The following is a 23,307-nucleotide window of genomic DNA, read 5'->3' on the forward strand; positions in this document are numbered from 1 at the left end:
AAACCAAACTACTAATGGTCCTGCATCTGTAATCTATAGAGGTGGTAGCATGGCAAACCTGACATTCTTTGTGCACCTGCCCATTATTATGGCACTTGAACTGGCAGATGCCATGCCACCTAGGAGTTCTAAATAAAATGTTTAGGATCACAGTAGCTAAATTGTGGGTCATTCATTCACATCTTCTATTCATTATCTAATTACAGAAACACAAGGGATGTGACCGCAAGGGAGAGATCTGCAGCACCACTCCCAAAACTGCATAACCCGATGAATTACGGTCCTGGGAAATCATGCAGGAGCTCTAATGGATTAGCACATAGGGATAAGAAGTAGAGACAACTGCTGAAAACAGGATCCTCCTGGTGAAATCAGACGATATAGGAACGTGACCAGTGAAGGAACTTGTAAGGTAATTGTTAATAACTAGATACTTTAACCAGGTGCATAACTATATATTCATAGGTCCCATAGCAAAATGTTGTAATGGCCCCATGTCCAACTAATGGTGATAAGTGTATACCACATAGAACATATACAAAAAAGATGGGCCCCCTTTAGCTCTGGGCCCCATAGCAGCTGCACTTCTAGCACCTATGGTAGTTACGCCCTAGACTTTAACCATGAAATGAGCTATAACTTAAACGATTGTCATATTTTATAGACTACACTTATTAATTAGTTGAAGAAATGTCTAAGTTAATGCTGAGCTTATTATGTTCTGCTAGGCTGCCTCCCCATAGTTACATGTCTGTGTCACACACTATTAGCTGTTGTCATGGGCAGGTTTTAGGAGGGGTTCATTGAGCTTGTCCTCAGGATGTGTGTGCTTTCTGTGTTAGGTACCTGGACGTGTGATGGGTCCTGGTCCTCTGGCTGTACTTTTTGTGCTCCTATCCTCCTGAGATGGGATGCGGAGCAAGCAGTAAGGTGCTCCCAGAGACTATGGAGCCTCCCCTGAAGAAACATCCTTACTATGTCAAGCTGATCCGTGCCATGGTTCCAGTGCAGTTCTGTAATGAGCCGGTACAATCCAAGGCAGAATTCTGGGGGCTGCAAGAAGAACCAAAGAGACAACCAGACATAGAGGCAAAGAAGATTCAAGTGGCTCGATACCGTGCAAAGTTTGACCCCAGAGTTACAGCTAGGTAAGTTCATTCATATAACTGGAGAAATACTGGATTTGCATAAAAATACCAGTTGTTCCAGAATACCTTTTTCTTTATTATTGATTTAGAGCGGGGGTTCTCAAACGCGGTCCTCAGGACCCCACACAGTTCACGGTTTCCAGGTCACCCGTCAGGTTCACAGGTGCATTCATTACTCATTGACACATTTAAAAAAAATCCACAAGTGGAGCTAATTACTTCACTTGTGATTCTGTGAGGAGACCTGCAAAACATGCACTGTTTGGGGTCACGAGGACCAAGTGTGAGAACCTGTGCTTTAGAGTAAAAATAATTAATGCAAGTATATATATTTATTGTGAGAAACTTGGGAATCACCCCTTCCCACATTTCCCAGAATACTATGCAATAAATGACTCTGCTATCAGGCATGAAGGGAACCTTAGGAAAGGTTTCTGTCCTGAGGAGTTAACAGCTTACAAGTAACAATCAGAAATGATGTAGCATACTGTATAACTGTATAACAATGGACTATGTATGTCAGACTTGATTGGTGGATCTCAATGTGTTCTAGATGTGACTCCATTTAACTATTCAATGTGTCGCTAGTTTCCCACAATTTGCCGGAATTCTGACTAGGTCACAAAGGTAGGATGGAAGATTTTTCCTTGAACCCAATAGAGATTACAAGATGTTGGGCCATCGTTGGCAATCACACATCGCTTGGAAATGAATTGAAAGTAATATAAACGTGTAATTTACATACAAATATTGGAGCATCACTCTGTGTTGACCAGGGCCTTATTAAAGGTTCCAAATGCCTTAAGCTAATAAACATGTAGCTCCCCTTGTAATGCTGCTTAACACACGTGTATGGGCTCTCTACAGATGGCATGTTGGATCTAATACTTGTGGCATGGGACGGAGACTTTGGGCCCGATTCAGACCCGTACCCAGGGCTGCAAATTTGCTGTGCGCTGTGTCCCCTTGCGAACATACCATGTAAAGGCTAGCCTTCACTGGCCGCTTGGAAGGTGATTGACAGGGGCTGGGCACTTGGGGGCGTAATGCAGGCATTTTCCAGGAGCGCAGACTTTCCCTGGCCGCTGAAAGGGAGGGGCGCTGACATCAGCAACGGTCTCCTCCTCCCCGCGGTCTTTGCACTGCTGGTGCCCGGGTGCAGTGTAATCAGCCTATAGGGTAGTCAGGCACTGGTTTTGAACCTCGCAATGTATATCTCTTATCAAATATGCAATGCTGTAGCTCAGAAATGATGCACATTTTCTATTAGTATGTTTCCTTTGCATATAATCAGATTTATGTTATATTAAGTGTTTTTTTTAGTGTTTTCTCCATAAATTTACCAAATGTTGTCATCCCTAGCACCTTTACTATATTTAGGTTTTTTGGGACATCCCCTTTTTTTCTTATGTTGTTAAAGTCCTAAATAAAAAGAATAATTAAGAACAAATTCCTAAGACAAAGTCATATGCCTCTCTGATATATCTACATTAGCGGCACTTATTGCTCTTGGATGACCGTATTCTGGTTTGATATTCAGACTATTATCTATGTATATCATACATACAGTACTGCATGTATTCCAAAATATTTTCTTAAATATATGTATAGTCCAGTGGGTGTGGTACAGTGGACCGACAGTCAAGGTGCCCATACACAGTGCGATTTGCGGGTGAGATGTGATGCACTCTCCTGCACATTTCCCATTCCCATTGAACTAGCTCCGGATTGTGTTTCATTGCATTACATGCAAATCGCATGAGATGCGATCGCATTCAAAAAGTATGCTGGAGGGACCCCAGGCCCCTCCAGCAGACCCAGGCAAAAAGTACCCTACCCCCCTTCCCGCTCTCGATGGCCCTGGATGTACAGTATCAATTACTATAATATTTTTGGAGAGGATCCTATATTCCTTGTCTGTCATTTTTCATTATAAGTAGGTTTTGGTGGACAGGCTTGGGATATAAACAGGGGTTAAAATGAGGGGGAACAAGGTGGAACTGAGTTCCACCACCTCTAATGATGAGGTTGAAAATTTTTACCTCCACATTGGCCCTGCACAGTAATTCTCACAGAAAAGCATTCTAGTTTGCAGGGGGATGCCAAATACCTTACCACTGGCCTTGTCTCTGCCTAATTGGGGGAGGTGGGTAATTAGATGGCATAGAGAAATTAGTTCCCCCACCTCTGCATGACCACTTTAAACCCTGGATATAAATATAGGTTGGCGGTAGTCATGAATTAACTGAGAGAGTGATTAATAAGTAACCAGGACTGAGTATATCTGAAGTAATGCAGTCTGATCACGGACATTTTGTTAAAGCGGCAATCATTTACACGGCAAAACCATGCATTCTATATTATTGCTGCTTTAAAAAAAAAAAAAAAATGTCCGAGATCCGTTTGGACCCTATTACATATGCCCCTATATACAGATACAGTCACACATAGATATACAAATGTTGCACATCAATTTGATCAGTGTCACCTGGAAAAGTAGAGAGAGAGGGCTCTTTGGTGCAACTGAAGCCACAGTATGCAAGGACACATCTGTTCCAACCAATCAGCATCTGTTGTTATATAGACTGTGCTTATCGCTAAATTATAGCGAAAAGCAGATTGGTTTCTATAGGAAACTTCTCCAACTGGAAGGTTTGAGTTCCTTGAAAAATCTTCAGAACACATCTCAGTAGCCTACCATGTGATGTAGCCATCTTGATCACATTTAGAGGTTAATATTTTACTTTTGAGACAATTGGATCTGGGGCGGCTGGAGTGCCCATTTTTTTCAACCTCAGTCTTATGTATAGGCTGACCATGCCACTACTGTGGCTACCTGTGCCAGACTCACCCCCATACACAAAAGGTTGTGATGTCACGTAGTGGTGACGGAGCTGCCACCATCAAGAAGCAGAACACTGCCCACTCTATCCTTAGGACACTCTGGGTTGTTCTGCAGGCTGTAGGGTTCCGTTCCAGTACTAATGCCATTCCAGGCCCTCTGCTACCAAGGCAGTCAGTAGATGAAAAGCCCCTGAAACATCTCATGTGTTATGTTTTAAAAGAGATTCCATATAAGTGGCCATGTAGCCACATACATATAGTGAACCTCAAATGTGCAGGTTGTCCATAATAGTTAGTCCATCAGTACAGGGCTGTAATGCACTTGAACTCCTCTGTATAGATCACAGCCACTTCCCAATGAGGTCCAACCACGGACCCAATAGTGCATGCAGGAAAAGAAGGAATAGCGGTCACAATCAATTTAAGTAAAATGTAACATTTTTAATAGTACACAAATACATACATCTAAAATAAGATGCGGTCAGCCTCATGTCTTGAATGCCGGTGCTTCCAGAAACCTCCGTCACAGTGTCTCGTGCTCCTGTAGCGAAATCGGCCTCCCGCATTAAACATCAGCTCTTCTGCATCCGCTATCCACACCATGGTCTAGCGGAAGTAGAAGCTATAAGCACACACACACACACACTGTGTGTATGTGTGTGTGTGTGGGGGGGGGGACCAGGAACTTTTTGGGCACGGGGGAGCGAAACTTATAGTTACGCCACTGGTTTGATCAAATACTGAAAAATGCTGAATGTACAGTATATTTTTGTAATTTTTTTCCAGAAGAATATAACAGCTACATAATGGGGTTCATCTGCAATCAAGGAGATTTCTAGACTCTTCAGGGAGTCAGGTAGATTGCTACTAATTCCAAGGATCTCCCTGACAATCAGGGAGAATTGACAAGTATGACTGACAAGCCCTGAACATAGTGCAAAAATTGATGATATAACATTGGTGAACAGAAATTGGCAGCTTGCTCATGTGATTGGAAATACGGCAGGGCCGGACCAGCCATCTGGCAAATGCCAGTAGGGCTGATGGCTGGATGGGTGGTCTGACCACACAGATAGCAGGGCTGGTTGACAGCTCTACATACTCACACAAAAAAGTTTTTAAAGTGTGGAAGTGAGACCAGTAACCTAGCTCCTAGTCCCATGCGTTCCCTGGGCTGATGCTTCTTAGAGCAGAACGAGGGAAAAAGAGTGATAAGTGACCTTTGTTGCTCAGGACAGTTTCTGCTGCGTCAGGAGAGCATCATTCATGCATGAGCGCTATAAACTGCAGATGGCTGCACATGGGGCCTTCAATAGTTTCAGTTAAAGGAGGAAAAAAATGGAACATATAGATGGATATACTACCTTTATATTGTAGAGGAAATAGAAATGAGATCTATGGGACAGATGTATCATTCTTGTCAAAAGATGATGAAAAACATTTCCTTCTGGGTAAAATCACCCGGCCGGAAAAGTTTTGTACAATGGAATTTCTTATAAGAATCTAATTCATTACTAAAATGTAAAAGCACAGTTGCCTACCCTCCTTGATTCTGCAGGAGACTCCCTGAAATAACAGCAATCTCCCTCTCTCCCTCATTAGTCTAGCAATCTCCCTCATGTCACCTAGCCCTCATTACACTGTTACATTTTTTAAGGAAAAAGGAATGAGAGACAGATACATTTACATTGAGTCATCAGCACCATTTCCCAGCATTTTATCAAGTACAGTAGCTCTTACTAACTGCTTTGAGGCTCATCTACATTTGTATATAAGTCATTTTATTCCTCTCATATGCAGCAGAACACACCCACGCTTCTAGGTGCCACGTTCACAATCACTTTTCAAAATCACTCCTTATATGGAACTAGACACGCCCTTTGGGAGGAGCATGACATGCCCCCTCAATGGGGCCCTGTGCAAAATTCTATTACCAACTATATTCTCCCTGAAACTAGTTTTCAAAAGTAGGCAAGTATGTGTAAAAGTATTTTATTCTCCTAAACCATACTGCATCGCGGATATTGTAATATTTATACTCCTTTTCCACTAAAATCCCAGGGTTGCCTCCATTTTAACAGAATCCTGTAAAACCTAGGGGAAGCAACACTTTTTGGATGGACCAGGAGTCATTTCCACTGCCTGGTTTGCTGGTATTATCCACTAAAAAAAAAACTGCTGGTTACCTGGGAACAAATCGTAGCTTTTTCCAGAGAACAGGGGCGTTTCAAGAGAGAAGGAGGCCTGTGTGTAGCCTCCTCCATCTGGGGCCCATCCTCTCTGTCTGGGGTAGTAAGGTCTGAGCATGTGAGCGCTCAGACCTTACTACGCATCCTCAGATCTCTGGAAAAATGGCACAGTGGCCATTTATCCAGCGATTTCTGCAGTAGGGCTGAGTGAAAAGGTTGAAACTGGGATATTCAAAATCAGCTAGTGTAGAAAAGTTGTGACGACTTGAATAAGAAACGTGCAAAAGCGTTTTGCTCTAAGTCAATATCTTCTGTAACTCATTTGTTTTCATGGTCACAATTGTGAATATTGTGTGTTTTCACCCAAAAGCATATATTTTTTTTTTTTTTGGAGAGGGTGCTCTGTAATTGAAGTGACCAAGAATAAAAACTTGGGGCAAAAATCAGGGTAAATCCATTTTGTTTGCCCTTAATAGAATAGTGCACATCTGTATCTTCTTATGTCTAACTGAATGCTACAGTAAGGTCAGTAAACAATGCATTATGCTCTGTTATTTAGGTACAGTATTTTATACACCTCTGTTTATTATCTGTAATCGTGGCAGTTTATTTTAAACATGAATTGGTCTGAAAAACAGTTTTGTATCCCCTATGCTGGGAACATGATTGGGCTGCGCTCGCCACACTATATACAATCAACTCCATGCTGTAGTGCAGGGCTGGGCAACACCGGCCCTCCAGATGTTAATGAACTACACATCCCAGGATGCTTTGCATTAGTTTTGCTATGTGGCCATGCTGAAACTGATGCAAGGCATGCTGGGATGTGTAGTTCATTAACATCTGGAGGGCCGGTGTTGCCCAGCCCTGCTGTAGTGGATAGTGGGGGTATGAACAGGTAAAAAATTGCAGCGCACATCGAATCGCATGCAAATGGTATGCAAATCGCATGCGATTTACTGGCGCCGTGATACTACACAAGTACCCATAATTTTAACTAGATCGGAGCTTCTTCATATGTTTTGTTATTTTCATCTAAAAAGTGAAACTTTAGGGGTTTTGACGGAACAGAAGATATTGACTCAGAGCAAAACGCTTTCGCACGTTTCTTATTCAGGTCAAGTCACAACTTTTCCACACTAGCCGATTTTGAATATCTCAATTTCAACTTTTTCACTCCGCCCTATTCTGCAGTGCTACTGCATCCGACGCTGGACAACAGGGGTTAAGTATTTAAATAATGGGTGCACCTTTTATAGCTAGGCCCCTGCCACTGAGCCAATTCTACGTATACCCGGCAATTACCTGGGTTTTTTGGCAGTGGAAAATGGGTATCAAACATTCAAAACTATACGGGAAAAAATTAAAACATCCAAGAATGAAAAAAGTTTGAAGCGAGCAACATAAATACATCAGGTAAAGATATAAGATAAAAATAATTAAATGTTGTGATAGCATTTATTGTGACAGGAATAGTATTTTAGCAAGAATGAACAGTTTATAGAACAGATGTAGAGACCAGATTTCACTGTTAGGTGGAACATTATTGAAAATGATTTGACAGTTGGAGATCTTCAGGATGGGTGGAGATAAATAGCATACGGTACTGTGCGACATATACACCTACTCTTGTCACTGCATTTACACATTAAATCATATGAAGTGTCTTGTAAGCAGGATTCTCAGTATACTGGGCCCGATTAATAGGTAATTGCTGATCTGCAAATTTGTGAGTGGTCAGCTGCCGCCCAGACAGAGTGAAAACCCGGCCTGTGTAAGTCCTCGATCCTGTTTCCCATCCAGACGCAATTCACTCACCATTGAATGTGGGTAAGTCTGACCCTTCCACAAGTCTGCGGCAGAGACAGACTGATCAAGGCCAGTGCTGACGTCCAGGGCCGGGGCTAAGGTGTCCGGCGCCCTCCTGCAAACCATACATTTTGCGCCCTTTCACATTGCCATTGCAACAAGCTGCAGCCCGATTGTGGGAATATATGCAACATCCAATCCTATTGAGTATCTCGGGTGCGTGTACATGTATGCATACACCAGTGCTGAATCCGCAAAATGTTGCAGGCACTAAAAGGTGCCCATACACACTGCGAGAATCATGTTATGGGCTAGATCGCATCGCACGGCATGCATGCAATGTGTGTGCGATGCGATCCTAAAGCAGTACAAAAAGTATGTGCAGCACATTACACCCCTCTCGTGACTGAGAGGGAAAGGAGGGGAGAGAAGGAGGAGATGGGAGAAGAGGGGAGGAGATAGAGGGGGCGGAGTGTTGAGGACTGGCAGTGGCACTGGCACAGCACACTGAGAAGAGGGAAGGAAGGTGAGGTGGCACTGCTGCCTGTCCGTCATTTGATTGAAAGCTGACAGGCGCAGGGAGCAATGGGTAGGGGGAGGATCCGGACAAGACATGTCATCCAGGCATTCACAGACAGCGCTACATGCCTCAGCGCAAGTGTCTGTGAGGAAGAGGGGGCAGTTTACAGGAGGAGGACAGTGTGTGCACGGTGCAGGGAGCTGCTCAGCCTCTCCATCCTGCCGTCCGCTGTCAGACAGGCGCTGCGGGCGGCGTACACGAGGCAGTGACAGTGAGGGCTGAGGCAGCTTTAGCAGAGCAGGGAGGGAGACAGCGCCTTTTCAGCATGGCGCCTCCCTGCTTTGCAGGAGCTGCTGAGTGGGTAGCGCCGGCCCTGCTGACGTCACACATTCTTCCTTAAAACGCCTGTGATTTTGGGACACTCCCTGAAAACGTCAGGTTACTACCCACAAATGGCACAGTTATTCAGTATTTGATAGGAATGTGAATTTGCAAAATAGCGATGAACTCTGAATATCCCCCACTATACAGTGTTTTGTGGCCCTGTGAAACTTGAACACAGAGATGTCTCAGGTCATTTAACTGAGACCTCTTCTTCTTTCTGTTCTGGGATCACAGAGCCATGAAGGCATTTGAGTAATGACAGAAAGAGCTATTTCATATGCTTATTTGTTGTACAAGTTCAGACAAGTAATGTTTTCCAGGACATCAAGGTCTATATATATATATATATATATATATATATATATATATATATATAATATATATATATGGTTGCGGCTGGCCGGGCTCCGGGGCTTGCAAAGAAGTAATGCTTGGTGCCTTCCGTAAGTAACCTGCTGCAAAGGCAGGCTGTTTACTCGGGTTGGTGGGTAACGGCGGCACTCTCAGTCTCCTTACAATAAACAACAGATGCCAAGAGTTTTGCTTTCAACATTTCAGTGCCCGTGCACTTTTATCAAGAACTGCCGTTCTTGATAAAAGTGCACGGGCACTGAAACGTTGAAAGCAAAACTCTTGGCATCTGTTGTTTATTGTATGGAGACTGAGAGTGCCGCCGTTACCCAGCAACCCCGATATATATATATAAAACGGCATTATTTAAATTATGCTTGCATCATACATGTCATGTTTACAGGGCCAGATCTACCTTTAGGCTGATTTAGACAGCTGCCTATGGGCTCTAGAATTAGGCGCTCGTGCGTCGGAGATGCCTAGTGTGCCAGCCGCCAGTGGGCTTTATGCCAACTTGGATAGTAAAGCATTAAAAAAAAAAAACCCTGAAAAACTCACGTCGACCATGTCCATGTCCATGTCGATGCAGGGACTTCATACCGTGTAGGGCTTGTAGGAGAGGGGAGGCAGACGTAGTATGTTTGAATAGGGAGATGAGCCAGGAAGCAACATTGAGGACAGATTGGTGTGGAGACAAGAAAAGGGCCCTACACACGGAGAGATTTGTGCCAGAGATTCATAATGGGAGATTCAGCATCAGAGATTTCCTTAATCTCAATCTCTCAGATATGAGCCCACACAGAGAGATTTGTGCCAGAGATTCATATAATTCTATAATAGAAAAATAATGAAATAATGTAAAAAAAAGAAAAAATGGCGTGGGGTCCCCTCCCACGAGCATGACCAGCCCTGGGCTCTTGGAGCGGTCCTGGTTCCCAAAATACGGAGGAAAAAGGGAGTGGGGGTTCCCTGTATTTTGTGGATCAGCACCAGGCTCCTGAGTTGGCCCTGGTTTCCAAAATACGGGGTACAAAATGAATAGGGGTCCCCGTATATTGTGGACCAGCACCAGGCTCCACTAGCAGAAAGCGAAGGTATATGTTGTCGCACACATCCCCTCACATTCTAGTGAGGGGATTCACATGCCGGGGGGGCGGGCATTCGGACAGGTGGTGGGCGGCGCTTACTTGTTTGCTAGGCTGTGATTACATACAGCCTAGCGAACAAGTCTGAATCAGGCCGTTGGAAACAACATGGCTGCACCCAGGCTGCCTCAGCAACAGCATCAGGAATGTTGTGACAGACCGGGAACAACTCAGCACTTTCTTAACTTTAACATAACTAAGGGCAGAATGCAGCAAGCAATTTGCGATGTTTGCCACCACTCTCAGCATGCATAACGGCTTCTAACACACAGTGTGTACCCATCACAGCTAGAAGCTGATTGGCTGGCACTTTATTTCTCCCCAAGCCATATTAAATCTCCCCCTGCCAGTTCATGATTCCATACCTCCCAACTTCTGAAAACGGAGATTCCGGACCCTGTGCACACCGTAGGCACACAACCAAAATATTGGGCATGGTCTATACTCACTGTACTCTCATGAGGCCATGCCCCAATTTCTGCTGCTGTGGGGTCTATTTATATGTAATGTCATGGTCGCTCCTCCAGATTCGCCAATCTGAACAGCTGTGACTTGAAGTTCGCTTTGGAAACATGGGTCCTCTATATACGGTCACTGCCACCAATGCAAGATTTGAAGGGGCGCTTGCGGTCATCCGGGACACGCAATGTGATATAAAAAAAGGCTGTAGCAAATCCTAAGAACGCAGATTCAGAACTGGAATTATGAATTATTTGTTCTAAGAACGTCAGAGCTTTAGTTGCAAAAATGGTTACAAAAATGATTAAATATATTTTAAAAGTACACACATAGTATAATACAATCTCAAGGAAATAAAAGGAAAAAGATACAAAAAACTATTTTAGATAGTTCTGTTGTTGGTGACCTTCACAGAACAGGAGGTATGGTCATTGCCAGCATATAACTTCACAGAACTGGAGGTATGGTCATTGCCAGCATATAACTTCACAGAACTGGAGGTATGGTCATTGCCAGCATATAACTTCACAGAACTGGAGGTATGGTCATTGCCAGCATTTAACTGAAGTCCCCAAGAAATGCTACTAACCATACTGCACCAGCATATATCTCTTTACTTATCTCAAAATATCTCCCATCTCGACCACTCCGCTCTGCACAAGATCTGCTTCTGCACGGATCATTAGCTCCCATTCACTATTACAGGACTTTAATCGGGCTGCTCCCACCCTATGGAATGCCCTTCCACGCACAATAAGACTCTCCACTAGCCTCCAAACCTTCAAGCGTTCCCCGAAAACTCACCTCTTCAGGCAAGCCTATCATATTTAAGTACCACACGCATAACCCTCTGAGGCACTTATGTATTATATAGCTTCCCTTCTGGACTTGTAACTTGGTGGGACTGGTATGCTATTACTGGTGCCTGTCCTTGTGTTTCCCTCCTATGTTATTATTATTATTAATAATATCATTTTATTTATAAGGTGCCACAAGTGTTTTGCAGCGCCATACAAAGGAACAGTACAGGAAGACAAAATTAACATTACAGTAAATGAATAACAGAATAGAGTACAGGTAAAATGAATTCCACAATTTAATACACATTACAGATTAAATGTAAGTAGTAAGGACTTGTGCTACTAGGGGCTGGTGGCCAAAGATGGAGATGAGTATGCAGAAGATGATGGTCACTGAGTGTTTTAGTATGGGAGAGCAGAGAGTGAAATGTGAAGAGTAGTGGGCTTTGACAACAGGAGGGAAGAGGGCCCTGCTCTGAAGATTTTACAATCTAGTAGGAAGGTGAGACAGACAGATTACATGAGGTGCAAGAACGTGGGAGGTGGCTTGATAGCAGGATGTAAGCAGGCAGAGATGGTCAAGGTATGAGGCAGGGGTCAGAGGACAAAACTCAGGACTAGGTTATGCAGCGGAAGCAGGGCTATTTTTCAGTAGGCTCCAGCAGGAACTGAGGCCCTTATTCTAGTTCACTCTTTCTGACAAAATATTTCTTAGATGGACAAAACCATGTGCACTGCAGGGGGGCATGTGTAAAACCCCACCCAAATCTAATTATCTCTGCACAAGTAACACCTGCCTCACCTGCAGTGCACAGGGTTTTGTCCATCTAAGAAATATTTTGTCAGAAAGAGTGAACTAGAATAGGGGCCTCAGTTCCTGCTGGAGCCTGCTGAAAAATAGCCCTGAGTGGAAGGGTACGTTTTAATGAATTGGTGAGTTTTCAGTGCCCGTTTGAAGCTTTGCAAAGTCAGGGAGAGTCTAATGGAGCGAGGGAGTGAGTTCCACTGAAGGGGTGCAGCACGGACAAAGGGTTAGATTCTCTAAGCTTCAAAAGTGATAAAATGGAGAGTGATAAACAGCCAGCCAATCAGCTCCTACCTGCCAGACTGTGTTTGAAAAATGTCAGACAGGAGCTGATTGGCTGGCTGTTTATCACTCTCCATTTTATCACTTTTGAAGCTTAGAGAATCTGGCCCAAAGTCCTGAACTCTGGCGTGGGAAGCAGTGATCAGAGTGGAGGGGGGACGACAGTTGTCAGCCCACCGTAGAGGGCAGAAGGGAGTATGAATGTAGATGAGGTTGAAGATACTGATTATGGAGCAATGGAATTAGAGATGGCCCTGTATGTGAGTGTGAGGTGCTATGTCCCTCTAGATTGTAAGCTTGCAGCAGGGCCCTCTAACCTCCAAGTCTGTCTGTTGTTACCCAGTTTGTTTTATCACTGTCTACAATTGTAAAGCGCAACAGAATCTGTTGCGCTTTATAATAAACTGTAAATAAATAAATAATAATATATATGTCCTACTTTATTATAGATTTAGTTAAACAGTCACTGTAGTATAGAGTCAGTTAGCAGACATAAACATGTTTACCTCGCGGCTCTATGTTATACACACACTGTATATTATTCCTGCCAGTTTTTGGATCTGCCATCTGCAACAAATATCTTGGGGCAGGTTAAGATATTTTTGGATTGGAGCCTCGGCTCTCAAACGTCATAAGCCAGAAAGGCATATGTGACATATTCCCATGATACGTCCATAATAATAAACGTTAATTATAGTGATATTATAGTGATACTTTGTCTGATCCAGCAGTAATATACATGAAATGTCACAGAAATCCACATTTCTCAGTATTATAAAATATTGTTTGTGACAGAAATTAAAAAAATAATAATGTAACTTTCTGATTTCCTACCGTACCCTCCAACGCAGTTGTTGTATTATTTGTATTGCTCTGTCTTAATCACGTTCTAAACTAAAGGTTGTTTTAAATATCACCCAGTTTGTACGCTATCAATGACAGACAATGTGTGCTCCCACGGTTTGTTAACAACCCCCCCCCCCCGCCCCTTGCTCTGTCGTGAGACACGATGACATCAATGAAAGGTATATTGCAGTGTGTATGCGCTATATCGTTCGTCCGCACTGCCGGTATTGTTAATGGTATCGGTGGTGCCACAAATCGCCCAGTGCGTTCGTACTTTAAGTCTGCTTCGCTTGTATACTTTAAGTCTGCTTGTGGGGTCATTCGATGGTTGCCGAAAAAAAGGCTGGTGCTGATGTCATGTGACATCAGCTGCCTGGGCAGGCAATGCCACACCTGGGGAATGCCCAGCATTTTCATGGGGATGCCCATCCTCCCCCCAAATGATTCACTATACTTATCCATACTGCAGTGTCCCACAAAGTCAGCCTCCGAGTGAAGCAGTTTATCACACATCTGCATCTGGTTCCTGGATACTGCGATTATGCCAGAGAAGTACTGTATAGTGTGGGCCAGCCGCGGAGCAGAAGGTGTAGAGGGGGCAGCAGCAGTTAGCAGTGACCCCACACATGCATGCATATGCCAAGTTACTTCACTTATATGTTGCAGGGGGACTTTGGAGAAGGGGCAGTTAGAGGGGTTACATCAGACATAACAGAAGGGACTGGCATAGGCGAATCTAGAATTATGGTAATGGGTGGTCCCAGATCTAGACACAAAAGTAGGATGTCCTTTGCGCGGCGTAGCCGCGCAGCAAAAAAGGGGGTGTGGCCTCATGGGAAGGAGGCGTGGCATCACAAAAAGGGGTGTGGTATTACACTTTAGACCATACACAGTAATGCCCATTACACATTTTAGCAAACTCCGTAATACCCATTACACATAAAGCCACACGCCGTAATGCCAATTACACATAAGGCCACACACCATAATGCCCATTACACATTGTGCCACACATCATGATGCCCATTACATACTATATAACAAACCGTAATGCCCATTACATATTTGCCACATAAGTGCTGCTTACCTACGTGCTCCTTGCTAGGGGGTTCTTGCTTGATGGCACCATAGTACCCATTACACATGATGCCGCACACCATAGTACCCATTACACATGATGCCGCTCACCATAGTACCCATTACACATGATGCCGCACACCATAGTACCCATTACACATGATGCCGCACACCATAGTACCCATTACACATGATGCCGCACACCATAGTACCCATTACACATGATGCTGCACACATAATGTCCCTTACACATGATGCTGCACACATAATGCTCTTACACATGATGCCCCTTCCACATGATGCTGCACACCGTCATGCCCCTTACACATTAAGCCACACATTATGCGTAATGCCCCCACATACCGCCACTTGTAGCATCCCTTAAGCAATGCCCCCAAAAGTGCCACTTACTGTAAATTTTTATATGAGCCTTCGCTGCTGCTGCAGGGAGAGATGGAGAGCGGTGCAGCTGCATCTATGGGGAGAGGAGCAGAGCGCAGCGCAGAGCACGCTCCCACTCCCCTCCTGGTGTCCCCTCTAGCCGAGTGGACATTTAAAATATTGTGCGCGCTGTTATGTTGTGCGTGACGTCGGGGGAGCACGCCGGGCGCCGGCACCACATGATTAAAGGGGGGGGGGGGGCGGGCTGAGGAGAAAGCGGGGAGAAGAATTGGAGCGGAAGCTGCAGGGGTGACAGTCATTGACAGCTGGGCAGAGAACAGGGGGCTGCCCGGCTGTATTCAGAGCACTGCAGGTCACGGCTGTTTGAAATACAGAAAATGCAGGGATTTACCCAGGTATATTGTCTCAGGATTTTCTGGTGTGAGGGGGAGAGACAACTACTCCCCTCTCCCTACCCCCCTTTAACAACCAGCACTATCTTCGGAACCAAATGACCCATTTACATGAGACCAGTATCATATTGAAGAACTTTTGAGTTGGCTTTGAATGATTTTGGTCCCGTGAATCTGGGCTGTTTGGTTCCAGAGAAATCTGTCCTCAAAGAACATAAACATGTCATGAAATTACATTTAAGAAATGAAAAAAAAAACGGTTTAACCTCAATATCCCTGGAACCTATTAACCCATATGGATCCAGCCTGGTATCAGATTGAAGGCCCAGCGATTTGGGTTCGACTGAGATCAACCTCGAGCTTCAGTAATGCCAAAGGGGGAACTGGCAGCCGTTGAACTGGGTGGGGGCCGGAACTAGCGGGTCCCATGTTATCCTATAGGGAAAATGTTCCAGCTTTGCCTGGCAGTATCTCCGGTTCCCAGGGAGCTAGAGACACGGGTCTGGGCTCGTTGGAAAGCCCCACCCCCGGACCACCCCCTAGATTCGCCTATGGGGACTGGGGGTTATAATCTGGTGCATCGCTCACTCAGGGCGGTTTGTAATACATCCTGCCCCCAGGACTGCCTAGAGGGGGGGGGGGATCAGGTACAAATTACCTGGGCCCGGGATGAGCTTGAGGGGCCCGGCGAGGGCCCTGGTCTGACCCCCCCCCCTTCGCCTCTGTTCCTCCCAGGCAGCACACACCTACAGCATGTGCTGTGCTGACAGCAGGCTCAGCATGAGCATCTCACTGACAGTGTGAGAGCTCATGCTGAGCCTGCTGTCAGCACAGCACATGCTGTAGGTATGTGCTGCTGCTGAGGGGGGCAGCAATAACACTTATGTTTAAAGTGTTTTTTCACCCTCTAGACGTTATGGGGACGTGGCCTAACCTCAGAAGGTGACCACACCTCCTGTGATTAGGCCACCCCCTCAAAACTGTACCGGGGCACGGCATACCTCTCGGCTGCCCTGCCTGCCCCCAGTCACTCAAATCTGGGAGGCAGCAAACTTGATTGAATGCAGCAGGCAGTGGAGGGAGAGGAGTACAATGCCCCCACAGCCAGCATGTACTTACCCAACCCCTACCTACCTGCATCCTGAAGAGCAGCATCAGGGGCATTGGGGAGTCAGTAATCATTAACATTTACTTTCCGGGAACCATCTCTCCCAGTCACACAGGGAGTACACAGGGCAGATCATTTTCTCTGCCACACTCTCTGTTTGGCCGGAGTCTAAGAAGGGGGTGGATTGGTGTATTGGAGGCGGGGAAACTACAACTTTCACTTCTCTTCTTCTCCCAAGAGGCATTCTCCATCCTGATTTGTCAATTTTATTTGAGATACAAAATGTTTGGCTAGTATTTTAACTATCACAATTTTATCGCTCTCTGGATTTTGATAAATACCCAATAAAGTCTTTAAAATCGCCTTCTATTATATCTGGTGACTTTGGGGTAGATGTATGAAGCAGTGATAAGGGAGAAGTGAGCTGGAGGAGACGTGGCCCATGCATGGCAAGCAATCAGCACTTAAGTAACATCTAGAATTTGCATAATATAAAATTATACAGAGCAGCTAATTGGTTGCCATGGGCCACTTCTCCTCAGGCTCACTTATCTTCCCTTATCACTGCTTCATCATACCCCATTGAGTGAAAATAGCTGGAATCTCACTGTTGAAAATGACATTAATACTGTGTACACACCAGGACAATTTGGGCTCCAATCCCCCGTTTTGATGCATCTTGCGACTGATTGTATGGAGAAAGAGCAGAATCGTTCCTGTTTTCAGTACGATTCCGATCCGATGCGCGCACCTGCTGGTCGTCTGTCGGCTGTGTATCGGATTGGAGATTATACCTACTGCACTAAAGAGTCGTCATCTACATTGGATTGGGTACTGGTTGTGTGCAGATCATGTACAGATCATGTACTGCAATCCATCGTGAAGCCATTGTGCGATTTTCAAGTAAATTGTTTCATGATTGCCGCACAATCATGGTCAACCTGGTGTGTGCCCTGCTGAACACTCTTCATATAGATTAAACTGAAATGATATATGTAGGGCCATGCCTTTCTGAGTCATCCTCAATTTTGTGTTAGACTCAGGGATGCCCCCCAGATTCTGGACCCCCTAGGCTGCTGCTTAAAGCTGTCTAATGGTAGAGCCGGCCCTGTATGTAAGTTTTGTAAATCAATTGCAATAACTGCCGAACCAGCCGTTGTTCAGAGATGTTGATTGCCTGTAGCACAAAGTGATCATATGTGTGGTTTACAGCAGCTTGATGGTTCTAATTCTCATTTATCTCTTTTAGATACGATATCAAAGCTCTTATTGGAAGGGGCAGTTTCAGCAGAGTTGTGAGAGTTGAGCACAAAGCCACCCGACAACCGTTTGCCATAAAGATGATTGAAACACGAGCCAAGGAAGGGAAGGAGGTGTGTGAGTCTGAGCTTAACATCCTCAGAAGGGTCAGTCATCATAACATCATCCAGTTGATCGAAGTGTTTGAGGCTCATGACCGAGTATACATGGTGATGGAACTGGCCACCGGAGGGGAGCTGTTTGACCGCATCATTGCTAAAGGATCATTCACTGAACGGGATGCCACCAAGGTTCTTCAGATGGTTTTAGATGGAATAAACTATCTCCATGGACTGGGCATAACACATAGAGACCTGAAACCAGAAAACCTTCTCTATTACCACCCCGGGGCAGACTCAAAGATTTTGGTTACGGATTTTGGTTTGGCAAACTCTGGTAATAAAGGTGGGGACTGGTCAATGAGGACCATATGTGGCACTCCGGAATACATTGCTCCTGAGATTATTCTGAGAAAACCGTACAGCAATGCAGTGGACATGTGGGCTCTCGGAGTCATCACCTATATTTTGCTTAGTGGATCTATGCCCTTTGAAGATGAAAACCGTACAAGACTTTACCGAATGATCCTTAAAGGAAGATACAGTTACTTAAGTGATGTGAGTATTTAGAGCTGAGGTTCATACATACAGCATTATACACTACTAGTTAAAATCCCATTGAAAAGACAGCATCTGATATGTACTTTCACTTTGAGCTGTGACATATTTTACTTTCATTTTGAGCTGTGACAGTTTTTAACTCACAAACACTCCTCCCCACCCCCAGTTTCCATCTGATCCCTCTCTCCATATCCAGCAAGTTTGAAACAGATCAGTATCCCCTTTGCTAAACTGCTAGAGAATTGTTAACCGCAATCCATTCACAAATCAATATGCAATTCCCGAACCATCAAAGAGTTTTTTGCAGTCTGTTCCTCTGTGAGTAAGGGGGTAGTCCCCCCCTTCACCCGCTAATAGACGCTGTGCGTATGCATACATTCCCCCACAGCGGTGAAACCGGGGGTGTGGCCTCACAGGAGCATTGCAAGTACAGACCATGCCCCTTCTTGCTAGGCCCAATTTTGGGAGGGATATTTATATTCATATGCCTCTACTGAAATTTACTAAAGGTTCAAAAAATGAAAAGAGGTGATGTTGCCCATAACAACCAATCAGATTCTGTCTATTATTTCTCTTTTGCATCCTGGAAAATAATAGACAAAATCTAATTGGGCATCATCGACTCTTTTCATTTTTAGAACCTTTAGTAAATTTATCCTATGATGTTTTTTCTGCTTATTCCACAAAAAAAAAACATTTTCAGGGGTTTGACACTAATATTAATATACCCCGAATGTATCTAAGATGGACCAAAGCAGGAATCTCCAATACTTGCTGCGATCCCTCCTGCTCCGCCAGCAGCCACATTCCGCATAGGTTTCTAAGGTGGATGCAATGCTGTCTGATGTATAACTATCGGGCAGCATCGCATCAGGTCCCAGGTCTACTGCCATTCTGAGATGGCAGTCTAGATCAGGCCCCGCCCCCCCGATGTGCGGCTGATAGTCTCCTCTCCGGGCCAGTGTGTTGCCTAAGGACCCATGGATTCCTATATGTGCCTATAGATGACAGCTAAATTATGGAAATATGTGTTACATTGTATTGCTGTGTATAGATTTATAGTTTAGTTCCATGGAGCAATGGCTCCTACGCTATGCCTGATTTACTGATTAAAATATGGAGAAACTAGTCTTAAGGCCCGTCTGACCGGATGGGCGAAAGTTTATGCAATTCTCAAAAGTTTTGTAAAGTGGACATGTTTTTCATTTAATGGTCTTTAACCCCTTTGGTGGTATGCCTGGAAATTTCTTGGGCTAAGCTGCACTGCAGGAGCGAGCTTTCCCAAGAAAATTCTGGGTATGCCACTGTAAAGAAAGGGTGTGCCAGTGGTGCCTCCAGTGGTTAACCACTGGCACACCGCCATCCCCCTGTCACTGATCCTCCCCACCCCCATTGCCGATCCTCCCCTTCTGGGAGGTTCGCGGCCACTCTGGGAGGTTCGGCCGTGCTCGGCCGTTCGTGTGTTTAGGCGTCCAAACACAGGAATGCCCAAACAGACGAATGGCTGAGTGCCCAAACACCCGAGTGCTCCAAAGCCCCCCCAAGCGGCCCCGAACTTCCAGGGGAGCAGGGGCTGCTGCAGAAGGCAGCTGCTTCCCCTTCTGTGGTGAGTATTTCTGGGGCAGGACAAACCTTTTTACCCCTCACCACTGCAAATTATTATTATTTTTTACAGGGGAGTGACCATGTCCATCCCGTTGGCAATGCCCCTTTTTACCGGGGTCCGGCAGTGCTTTCAGCGGCCATGGTTGTATTCAGAAAGTCATAAGCTTTCCAACGACATCTCACAATACATGAAAACAACAGAAATAGCATAGACCCTTATGACAGCACCCTTATGGGGTGGTCCAATTAAACCCATATTTCAACTTAGATTGTCCGTTAGGATGATAAGGTAGTGTGCAAAGTTTGAAGACGATTAATTAAAACGTTCGAAAGTTATCATGGAACATCCATACTAATATTCTTATGTAGATGTTACTGTCATAGCTGAGCACTTGCTCCTTGCTCCTACTCAGTGGAATTAATAAGCATATCTAAATTGCAGCATACAATAAAGCTGTCTAAATATGTGGGCTACATGCAAAAACAGAGAGTATGCCCAGACGCCGGCATAAACGGAGCGAAGGTGAGCTCTTAGGGCCTTATTCTAGTTCACTCTTTCTGACAAAATCCTTCTTAGATGGACAAAACCATGTGCACTGCAGGTGGGGCAGATGTGAAATGTGCAGAGATAATTAGATTTGGGTGGGGTTTTACTTCAAAGTGAGATCTATATTGCAGTGTAAAAATAAAGCAGACAGTATTTACCCTGCACAGAAACAAAATAACTCACCCAAATCTAATTATCTCTGCACATTTTACATCTGCCCCCCTGCAGTGTACATGGTTTTGTCCATCTAAGAAGGATTTTGTCAGAAAGAGTGAACTAGAATAAGGCCCTTAATTCTACACATTATAAGAACATTTCTTCAGTGGTCTTAAATCTCCTCTATTGCTGGGGACGCCCAGTATAATAGGCCAATTTACGTAATCCACCAAAAAAACACATCATAGAATATATTTTATTAGTATCTTTTCTAAATTATTTCATATTATCTGTCTGTTTTCATTGCTTGTTAAAAAACATATATCTGCTACTTCTACATAGATAATTAAATATAATTTTATTTATATTGTTGTAATTTGTTATTGATTTTCCACAAATCTGTTGCCCTAATGCGCTGTCTATACCCATATTTATATTCTCTTCCATTTTAGGGGAACCCATATACAGATTCCATTAGACCGCAGCAGTGAGCTTGAGATTTGTGGATACCATATTTGGGAATACCCCCATTTTTTTTATTTAGCTATACCTCGGGATACCACTGATTTAACTTCATTAAGCGCCTTAGTTTTAGGTTTTTTTTTTTCTTACTCACATTATATATGTGTAAGTCATGGTGTTTTGTATACTCTTTTTACTTGGTTCCCTCATGAGCGCTTGTTAGGTTTCATTTTCAATTTCCAGTTTCAATCTATACATCTTATAAATAAAAATGTCTGTTTGTCTGATTGTAATAAACTCTGAACCCACTGAGCCAATTGCCAATGGTGTTTTTCACCATTGTGTAGGTCATTTTCTTAGGCAGGTTCATCCAGATCGATCGTCAGGGGGCTGTTTGAAAGGCTTCATGGTTCGGGGTTCTGTGTCAGCCTTGGCAATATGTACCCCAGTAGCAAATGATCATTACATTGCCGCCCACGTGTAATACTTCTTTGGACTAACATCTATAAATTTAGGTCAAAGAGTAATGAATTATTTTTTTAACTGGTTCGTGTCAATGGGGGTCAATCCTATTCATTGCAAAGGGTACAATGTACTGTGCAGCAGCGTTTTAACACCGGCAGTGGTACCTGAATTTGCACCCTTCAGGATCTGAAATCAGCACCGCTTGTGCAAATCCCGACTGTGTGAAAGTGCGGCCACTGTTGCGAAGACAAGCACATGTGAGTACGGGATGCAGTTACCATCCCGGCGGTCGGGATCCCGGCGTTCAGAATCCCGACGCCGGAATCCCAACCGCCGAAATGCCGACACATTCTCCCTCCTGGGGTGTCCACGACACCCCTGGAGGGAGAATAAATTAGTGTGCCGAGCGTAGCGAGGCACCGGGCCCACTGCGTGGCGAGCGCAGCGAGCCCGCAAGGGGGGGCGATCCACGTCCCCCCCTTGTCGGCATTTCGGCTGTCGGGATTCCGGCGTCGGGATTCTGAACGCCGGGATCCCGACCGCCGGGATTCAATACTGAATCCGTGAGTACATTATGTGGAATAGGATAGACCCCATACACTGTGTTGAGTATAGGAGATATAAGTAAGTCGCTTGTGGTAACTTTATTATCTTATTACTATATTATTACTATCTTATTAAAACAGATGTTGTTATGTTTTTTAGCCTTGGCCAAATGTTTCCAATCTTGCAAAGGACTTTATAGATCGCTTGCTCACTGTGGATTCCAATGATCGGTTGTCGGCAAACGATGCTACTCAACATCAATGGATCAAGTCTATGGCTGCATCATCATCCATGAAGAACCTTCATAGGTCCATCTCACAAAACATGAAAAGAAGGGTCTCATCTCGGTGCCAGAGCACCAAGTCGGAGCAGTCCCTAAAATCAGGTCATTCCAACAAGTCCCGGCGCATGAGAGAGATTATGGAACGCAATTTGCGTTACCAGGCACATGTCTTGACCAATGAGTTCTGAGAAGTTCACACAACATTTTACCTCTGCAATAATTCCAGATGCTTTTTGATGCACATCTGGTTTAGCATCCACTTATTGACTCTCTGAATAAAAATATAATGTGTGTCAACCAAAGTCCAAGAAAACAGTAGGTCCTGGTGTAATTATCACGTCACACGTCTTTACCTCTTCTATATGAACCTTGTAAATAATATGATGTTCATCGTAATGTGTACATAGTAATGGTCATTTATATACTGTATTATATACTTTATATACTATATTACGGATGTCACTTTGTGTGTTTGGGTAGGAGGGCAGTCCTTTGGAAGGGATTTATATTGTATAAAATGTCTTCATGTTAAGTTTGCCCTTGTTATATTATAATGTTTTTATTTTTTTAAGATCTGATATATCAAATTCTTATACCAGAGCATTAAATGTGATTTCCTTTCATAGTTCCATTCTGCTTGTATTTTTTAGCGATCAACTACCTACAGTATTGTTATTATTAGATATTGTTTAATCATACACTGTAGCATAATTATAAATAATAATCATCGTCAAAAAACTATTTTCAAAAAATAGATTTGGAA

General features: G+C 44.2%; 1 protein-coding gene across 1 annotated transcript; it reads left to right on the forward strand.

The window, feature by feature from the left end:
• The first annotated feature begins 906 nt into the window (after nucleotides 1-906).
• Nucleotides 907-23,114, forward strand: PSKH2 (protein serine kinase H2). The gene is made up of 3 exons (XM_083186242.1): nucleotides 907-1,148; nucleotides 17,811-18,477; nucleotides 22,421-23,114. Exons 1-3 carry the CDS (start codon nucleotides 907-909, stop codon nucleotides 22,730-22,732), a joined length of 1,221 nt encoding a protein of 406 aa, XP_083042368.1. The 3' UTR covers nucleotides 22,733-23,114.
• Nucleotides 23,115-23,307: the final 193 nt, after the last annotated feature.

The sequence above is a fragment of the Crinia signifera genome, chromosome 5, assembly GCF_055691185.1.
Source record: "Crinia signifera chromosome 5, ASM5569118v1, whole genome shotgun sequence".
NCBI classification, from domain to species: Eukaryota; Metazoa; Chordata; class Amphibia; order Anura; family Myobatrachidae; genus Crinia; species Crinia signifera.

Excerpts from the sequence above, each read along its gene's own strand:
- PSKH2 (XM_083186242.1), top strand. The coding sequence starts at position 907 with ATGGGATGCGGAGCAAGCAGTAAGGTGCTCCCAGAGACTATGGAGCCT. Across the intron at positions 1,149-17,810 it reads GACCCCAGAGTTACAGCTAG|ATACGATATCAAAGCTCTTA; the intron begins GTAAGTTCATTC and ends TATCTCTTTTAG. Across the intron at positions 18,478-22,420 it reads GATACAGTTACTTAAGTGAT|CCTTGGCCAAATGTTTCCAA; the intron begins GTGAGTATTTAG and ends TATGTTTTTTAG.